Source organism: Hyalella azteca, unplaced genomic scaffold, assembly GCF_000764305.2.
Source record: "Hyalella azteca isolate HAZT.00-mixed unplaced genomic scaffold, Hazt_2.0.2 contig5153, whole genome shotgun sequence".
NCBI lineage: Eukaryota > Metazoa > Arthropoda > Malacostraca > Amphipoda > Hyalellidae > Hyalella > Hyalella azteca.
The window spans coordinates 26,775-35,059 of record NW_025935352.1 but is presented as its reverse complement, the minus strand read 5'-3'; the positions used below and the strand labels follow the sequence as shown (position 1 = coordinate 35,059).

Sequence of the window (8,285 nt, the reverse complement as noted above, 5' to 3'; positions counted from 1 at the left end):
ATTGATGCTGTCACTCTCATGATCCTGATGTTGCCCTCATGATCCTGATGTTGCCCTCATGATCCTGATGTTGCCCTCATGATCCTGATGTTGCCCTCATGACCCTGATGTTGCCCTCATGATCCTGATGTTGCCTTCATGATCCTGATGTTGCTCCTTGATCCTGATGTTGCTCGTTGATCCTAATTTACACCCTAAGATATAGAGGTATCCTATTGCAACAATTTGATTATAGAAATATTGAATTCCTGTCATTACTTATTAGCACATCTGAGGTACCGGTAATAAGAGTTAAGTTAAATGCTGCCGTTTGATGCACATGTTGCACTTCAGAAGATGGGACTTCTACTCACCTTGTCTGCAATTAAAAAAATGAGTCCTCTTGCTGTGGTCCTTGGCTCTATGTTTAGACCTGAATTTCTGTTTAGCTTAATTATCTATATCTATACACAATGGGTCAGTTTCATGTCAGGTGACATTTGTTTTATGTTCTTGTTTAAATACTGCCTATCTAGAGATTTTTCTTCTCAGGTTGATTATTATTTGTTAGTGCTCTATGAGACATGAGTAATGAGAAATAATTGTTTTCAGATGTCAAGTTGAATGCATTGCAATTAATGGGATGACATTGTTTTCAGATGTTGAGTTGTATGCATTGTCAGCTGCAGAGTGTAATTGTGTAGATGTGTGCTCAGTCAGTCTTGTAGAGCTCTCATCAGGGAGATCCACCCTTACTGAGGCCTTCACTCTATTCAAGGTAAGCTTTCAAATTAAATAATTTGGCCACTCAAGCCAAGAACTTCACTTCGGTCACCAGCCTCTTAGCCATCCTTCTCAAGACACTCATAAAACCATTTCATAACATGAATGATTAATGCTCTACATGAATGAATGATTGAGCTCTACCAACCACATGATAGCAATGCTGCATGGTAGGAAGATAGCAATTCTGTACGGTGGAAGTATAAGAAGCATCTCCTTGGACAAAATCAAGTCCTGAAAATAATCAAGTTTGCTCCAGAAAGTTTTTCCTTATCATTTCTTTGGCAAAGAGTAGATGCAAAGAGCCATCTTGCATAATTTAATCATTGTAATTTTTCATAGAATTTTTGGCATTTTTGATTGATTTTCAGGACGGTGTTCACAATGTCATGTTTTAATTACCTGCGAACCACCCACTTTTAGTGTAGACCTAGAACTCGTTCTATATTGGATTTGATGGAAATTTCTATAGTCATTGCAGTGAAGTTGACTGCTAGCATTGCCACATCCCTTTTACACTAACGCTTGTGTTGCAGAGCTGTCAATGGTGTGGCGGTAGGCGTTCCTCCAATATGGATAATCTTATTGAAGCACACCACGCCTTCCTGGTCACAAATTTGCCAAATCATGAGTTTCCTACCAACAAAGTGCCTGTATCACCTCTTGTGAGTACCTCAATGTTTTGGTCATTTAGCCAAATATAATCCTAATGAATTTAATTAGAAAACTGTGTGAGATGTAGCTTAGAGAATATGGTTCTATTTGTTTGGAATGACAATTTGAATGAAATTGGCATGCAATTATGTGTGATATATTATTGAAAATGTTCCTATAATTTTTTATGTGCAGGGCTGAGGGCAATTCTAAATGATGAAACCAATTAGATAAATTTGTTTTTTTTAGTGTAAATTCAAAATGAATAATTTAAACACCAATAGAAAAGAGCAATTCAAAAATTTTTGTAACTGTTCAAATGCAGAATTGAGGAGCAGTGGTGGCAGAAACGGCCACTATAGTTCTTGCTCCTGTCAGCCGGGTGGTTCAATACCAAATATGAGGAAAATATGTCCGCTGCACTGTATTTTATAACTCACTTTTTGCTAAACTCATGAATGCATATAAACCTTGTGCTGCTCAGCAGACATCTCACTCACAAGTGGCAGTGTAGCACAAAGTCGGCTGGCCAGAATGAGAACTTTAGCTTCAGCGGCCAGTTCCGTCGCTGCCAAATTCCGTGTTTGAACAAGTTACAAAATTTTTAATCTATTGCTTTCCATTGTTCTATAAATTAATAATTTTGAATTTAGACTTGAATGCCACTTTATTGAATTGGGTGCATCATTTAGTATAACACAGTTTTGTGCCTACCAATGAACTAAGATATTGGTGTGCCTGCAGGCTGGTGTATACGTGGAGAGGAGAAGAGCATCACCATGCAAAGCCCTGTGTGCCGCGGACAGCAGAAGCACCTGTGCTCCAAGTGATGATGAAAGAGATGCCAGCTTCAGCTGGTGGTGTTATGGTGTGGTGACGAGTGGGTCTGATGTGGTTGGAGCTGCCACCTCGGTCTCTGCTCTCACCCGCGCTCACTTTCTGCAATCTGTGATATCGAGCTCCTGCTTCCAGAGGTCTCTGGCGCTGCCCGAGCTGCCATCAGGGCCTGTACGCTGCGTGCTATCCCATTCTCCGTCCTCTACTGTGGCAGACTCGACAACAAGCTCGTCCTCTGGCAGTAACATTGATGTACTCCTCGTAGCACACTCCTTAAGCAACGACCTTGCCATGGCCCCTCTCAACATTCCCAGCCATTCTCAGTGCAACACTGAATTTCAACTTAGCTTTAATTGTGCTGGCGCCAAGCCTCTCCTGCTCAAGGTTACGGCTGCTGCTGCTGCTCGAGAGCAGCAGGAGCAGGGTGCCTGTTTGCAGAAGGCGTCGGTGCCGGCGTGGGGCTGTGGTGTGGCCAGCAGGTATGGCTTCAAACACCGCCTTGGCGGACCAGTCAATAGATGGGGCATCCCTGTTGGATTAGGCTTAGCGGGCGGTGGCGAAACTGCCGCCGCGAATGGCTGGGGTGGCGGTGCCACTCAAGCCGCTGCTGGCTGGAGTAACCAGTCCAGCAGTGTACCTAGCGGTGCTTCCCAGTGGGGCAGTGGCAGAACACCAGGTGGCGCAGGCTCTTCTGGTCCTCCATCAGCCACTGCAGCTGGTCTGAAGCAGGCGCCTGCTGTCTCCAGCAGCGGCCAGTCGGCGGCCAACCTACCACCACCAGCCGGTGGTGGTGCGGGGGCCGCGTCAAGCACCAGCAACTGGGGCGCCAACAAGACCACTAACTCGACGGAAGCCAATAAGAGGCACAAAGACTTACAGAACATACGCGATGCTCTGCTTAGTTACGAGGGCTGGGGTGGCGAGAACGTCAATCAAGACACCTCCTGGGATTTGCCTGCCTCCCCAGAGCCCAGCAAGGACGCTCCCACACAACAGTGGAAACTAGTCAACAACGGCACTGAGTTGTGGGAGAACAACCTTCGCAACGGCGGAGCCCCTCCTCCAAAGCCCCAGCAGGCCCCTTGGGGCCACACCCCCGCCACCAACTATGGCGGCACCTGGGGAGAAGACGACGACCAGAGCGACACGAGCAATGCCTGGAACCCCGCTGGTCCTCCTCCTCCTACTGGAGGACCGCAGCCACAGTGGCCCAACGTGGCTGCTGCTGCTGCCGTGGCGGCCGTCGCCAATGCGGGGCCCAACATGTGGGCCCAGCAAAAGAAGCCCACAGACTGGCAGGGCGCTCAGCCTGGCTGGCCTGACCACGCGGGGCCTCCTCGCGCTAATGTGGAGCCTGGTCCTGACGGATGGCCTCACGGCCCTCCGAAGATGCCGGGACACATGCCACCTCATGCCAACGCCCCTGTCGGGCCTCCCGGAGGACTGCACGGCCACCCTCACTTGGGGCCGCACGGCATGCATCCCGCAGCGCATGTACCCCCACACGTGGGGCACCACCAGGGCCCCCCTGGTCGACCTCATAACGCCGCCGTCCACCACCTCAATGGCCCCCCGGGCCCTGGAGGAATACCCGGTGCTGGTGGCGTCTGGGGCGGCAAAGACATGTCGAAAGTGGGCGGCGGGTCAGGCTGGGATGAGCCTGCCAATCCGGCGGCGATGTCGCGTCGCGGCGACGACGGCACGGCAGTATGGGGCAACCCCCAGCAGCAGCCCCAGAGCAACGTGTCGCGCTGGAAAGAGCAGCAGATGCAGAACAATCCTGCTGCCATGATGGCTGCTGCTGGTCTGCAGCAACAGCCCCCGCCGCCACAACAGCAGCGCATGCCGCCGCCTCACCTCGCTGGGCCGCAGCAACAACCACCGCCTAAGCAGCCGCCCACTCCCGGCCCTGCCATGTGGGGACATCCTGGGTCTGTGTCTTCTGCACGGCACTTAAGCCTTAACCTGCCTTAGTCTTTCCAAATTGAATGAAATCCATGAAATATATTTCATTCAAAACTCGGTCCTAACACAATTAAGATATATTGTTCGAAAAGAACAAGGATTTTATTAAATTGTTGCTGCGGATGCTCGCGCTAATTTAAATCTTTGCCTTTAGTTATTGGTTATTATTTCACATGACCTTGTCTTTTCATGCCATCTTTACCTGGCCACCGCTTAATCGTAACGTCCATTAATTTTATTCTTGGACACCAACAGCCGGAATGGGAACTGGGGTGAACCTCCTCACGAGGCTGCAGGAGGCGCAGGTGTGTGGGGCGACGACTCCAAGTCCAGCAGCTGGGGCTCGGCTGACCAAGCCTCCCCGTCGTGGAACAACAAACCTAAAATTCCGCACGGTGGCGCTGGGGGCTGGCAAGACCCCGACATGGATGGCATTGTGGCTCAGTACAAGGTGAGCTGCAACGCCTCTGCCATGTGTCCGTCGGGTGATCGATCTCAGCTCGCAGCGCAGATTGTCTTTGCCGTCGAGTTTTATTTAAAGTCACTGCTACACAATTCAGCTAAAATGATTACCGTTGCAGCCCAAGCTATGTTAGTAGAAGGGAAGCTCTAAGTGTATTCGGCGTCAAATCCGTTGAGGCCTAGGAGCGAAGGAGTTCATACATCAATTGAATGGCCATAGTGTAGTGCTAGCCATGCGACTTGTGGGCCTAATATGAAACGTCTTCTGTATTTCGGACCTTTTGATTGAGTGGCGCTTAGAATTTGGATCATACGCGTTAGCGACTGAACGTATAAGACATCCAATGTTGGTTATTTCAGTGTACAGACATATTGAGCAAGACTCGATTCATTCAAATTATGTGAATGAATATCATTGTTAAATGGCTACATTTAAATAGCGCTGGTAGGTAGATTGTACCTCGACATTCCCCATTTATCAGAATTATCACTGCAGAAGCAATTATTGTAACAGTGCTTTCACTCTACTTGTCAGAGTTTCTAAAAACTAACCATCATTATTCGCGTGAAGACGTTAATCATTTGCCTGTAATATCTCTGAGAATTCGCATGCCTTCTCGACCTAAAGCAGTATCTTGATCAGCTGCCATGTTGTCCTCTTGAGGCGACAGGCGAAACAAATTTATCTGCTGTATATTAGTTTGAGTATCATTGTTCTCGTAGAATTCTTAGTGATGAGAATGTTAGACGTGCATTAACATTCGTTGGCGATGGGTAGTCCATCAGAATGGTTGTAATAGAAGGGCTGTGTGTGTGTGGGAGGCTGTATGTGCCGTAGCAGCGCCGCTCACGTCCAGTTCTCTCTGCCCCCTATAGCAGCAGGTGCACAGAGGGATGACCAATAAAGATTTAGCTAACATCAAATATCGCATCGAAATGGCGTGCAAGGTGAGGAGCAAGTTCGTGCACGCGCTTTGACTTTCCTGCTCGACTTAAATAAACTGTAACCTCCGTACAAACTTGTTGATATGCTGTATTCTTCGTTGATGATTGATTGCTTTTGTGGGGCAACTCTTGGCCTGCCGTGTAATTGCCGTATATTTCACGTGTGCTTTGTTCTTTACTGGCTGAGGCTGTGCTTTTCTCCTGCCTCAACCGATGGCTCATAAATTTCAACTTCTGCTACTTGAGAACTCAAAATTATTTGAATTAAAGATTCAAATAATTAGAAAAAGTAATAATGACAATAATATAATGAAATAATAATAATGAAAAAGTAATAATCAAAAAGTAATAATGACGAATCGCTCGTTCTGAGTGATGGCAATAGAGAAATTTTGCTTGTTCAGTTTTTGGGTTCTTTGATGTATAATCAAGAGCTGTCTTAAGGAACTCCCTTTATGTCACGTGTTTTCAAGCGCTCAGCGTTGATAATGTGAATCTTGAGTATTACGAAGAAGTCAAGTCTCAGCCAGTAAACCGAAACTAGCGTTATTTATTGCAAATTTCTTGTATTGTACCGATGCTACGGCCGTTGGCGCTGCTGCCACCGCGTTCGTTGCTTATTAGGCGTTCCACGTTTGTGCTTGTGCCGACGTTATTTGTAGCGTACTGATCAATGTGCCTGCTTGAATCTTGTATCTACTATCCTGTGAGACGTGCCTTCAAGCTGGCCGACCATGAGGTAGTCGTGTGGTCGTCAATGCGCTTCAAGTTTGCTAGGTTTTCTTTATATTCTTACGTCGGCTACTGTCGCCGTATGCATGTTCTACAAACTGTCGACGATCATCTGAGCTGTTCTTTTCTTGACAAAGTTACGCTTGTGGGATTTTGAACGTTCGTTCTGTATGCTTCTTGTCGTCTCGTGCTCTGCAAATGAGCCAGAGTTTTTCTAGCATTGTTCTGTATATCAAATCCCGGTCAAGACCCTGTCCTGCCTGTTGTTGTGCATCGAATATTCCGTGGAGGTCGTCGGCTGTGCCTTTTATCTAATGGACGTTGTTAAATATTGCTTGCATGAGTTCCCTGACAACAGCTCCTATACCGTTGATTTAGTGTAACTATCCTGATATGATTCGTGTCAGTTATGAATGATCCGTCCACATATTGCAGCTCGTTTTCAAAGCTTCACGTTGCTTGTCCAGTTGAGAAGGTTTAACTGTGTTCTGGTGTCTGAATCTCCGAAATATTTTATCCACTAGTATCATGCATCGTCGCAATTTATTTTAGACAGCTGCCGAGAGTTCATAAGTGAGCACCCCGTTTGTTTCCTTACAGCAATTGAAGTAACGATTCATTCGATCGAGTTCTTACACGCTTGCGACCAGCAACGTCTCGCTGAATCTCAGAGCATTCACGTATTTTTTATTATTTAAGATGTTCACCTCTCTTTTAGATGTTCACCTCTTGTATTGACACTCATTACCTTGCAGTAAGCTGTCATGTCGATACGATGTATTGTATGAAGCCTCGCTCGTTTTCACATCGCTTGCAAACAAAGCCTCATCCCTAACGTCTCTCTGAGCATCAGTAGCCCTTCTGTCTTTCTCATATCTCACATCGCTTGCTAGTCTAAGTGCACTATCTTAAGCTTGTGCATGCATGTCCTCATTTCGTGGAGTAGCAATTGCTTATTACCGCATTAATGTTTATTATTTAACGGCATCTTTCGTTTGTAAGCACTTCACTTTTTGTTCAGTTTCTTAATGATGTCTCATGCTTTCGTATTTCATATTTGTATTTGATTATTTCTTTATTTCATCTGATTAGTCCGCTCCATCTAACTAATCATTCTGAACTCATTCTGCCTTTAAAAGTAGCTTATTTATATGTGTAGTAGAGTATTATTTTATAGTGACTAACTCACTTCTCTCTCACCCATTCATGAACATTCAAAGCTCACAACCTATCTAAATTGAAAGCTTGATGAAATCAAGTTTCGAGCATAACAGCTACTCTTGAGTTCAATATTTTTTGTGATGGGTCATCTTCCCTTGGCTTCATCGTTTTTAGCGTCTCATCTCAAACATAATTACGATTCATTCTAGTTTTGAGGAGTAAATCTTTGCCTGTTCATTCTTGAGTAATATTGAAGATCTAAGAAGAGAAGTATTGGGTGGAGAGTGAGGAGGTCGTTGAGCTATGGTCGTGTGTCGAGCACTAACAAGCGCTTGGTGTGTCGCAGCAGAAGGAAGAATTGGACGCCGCCTTGGGGCGAACTGCTCTGGAGGAGATTGACCGCAACGCTGCGGCTGAAATGTGGCGCAATCCTCCCCTTGATGAGCACGGTCCCTCTGCTGCGGCTGTTGCGGCAGCTGCTGCAGCAGCTGCTAATAGTGCTGCTGCTGCTTCTTTCCATGATCTTGGTTCGTCGAATAACTTCAATCAGCACCGCTTCCCGAACACGGCAGTTGGTGGTGTAGGAGCCTCTGGTCAGCAGCATCCTTCTCACCAAATCGGTGCTGCCGTTCAGGTGAATCATTGGCATCGTCACCGTGCTTGTGGGTCTCCTTAGTCTCATTATAATCCCCGCTGTACACAGAGGCTCGGGACAACATCGCGTCTCAGGTTTCTGTCATGGCGAGGTCTGACTATCGTCGCAACGA

At 46.7% G+C, this 8,285-nt stretch overlaps 1 protein-coding gene across 1 annotated transcript in view; it reads left to right on the top strand.

The window, feature by feature from the left end:
- The first annotated feature begins 622 nt into the window (after positions 1 to 622).
- The window catches only part of LOC108671518 (protein Gawky), a 31,877-nt gene continuing 24,214 nt past the window's right edge, over positions 623 to 8,285 (top strand). The window contains exons 1-6 of the mRNA XM_047880306.1: positions 623 to 757; positions 1,299 to 1,427; positions 2,161 to 4,184; positions 4,474 to 4,669; positions 5,560 to 5,628; positions 7,865 to 8,152. Of these exons, the coding sequence (XP_047736262.1) occupies positions 623 to 757; positions 1,299 to 1,427; positions 2,161 to 4,184; positions 4,474 to 4,669; positions 5,560 to 5,628; positions 7,865 to 8,152 (2,841 nt within the window). The remainder of the gene's footprint in view (positions 758 to 1,298; positions 1,428 to 2,160; positions 4,185 to 4,473; positions 4,670 to 5,559; positions 5,629 to 7,864; positions 8,153 to 8,285) is intronic.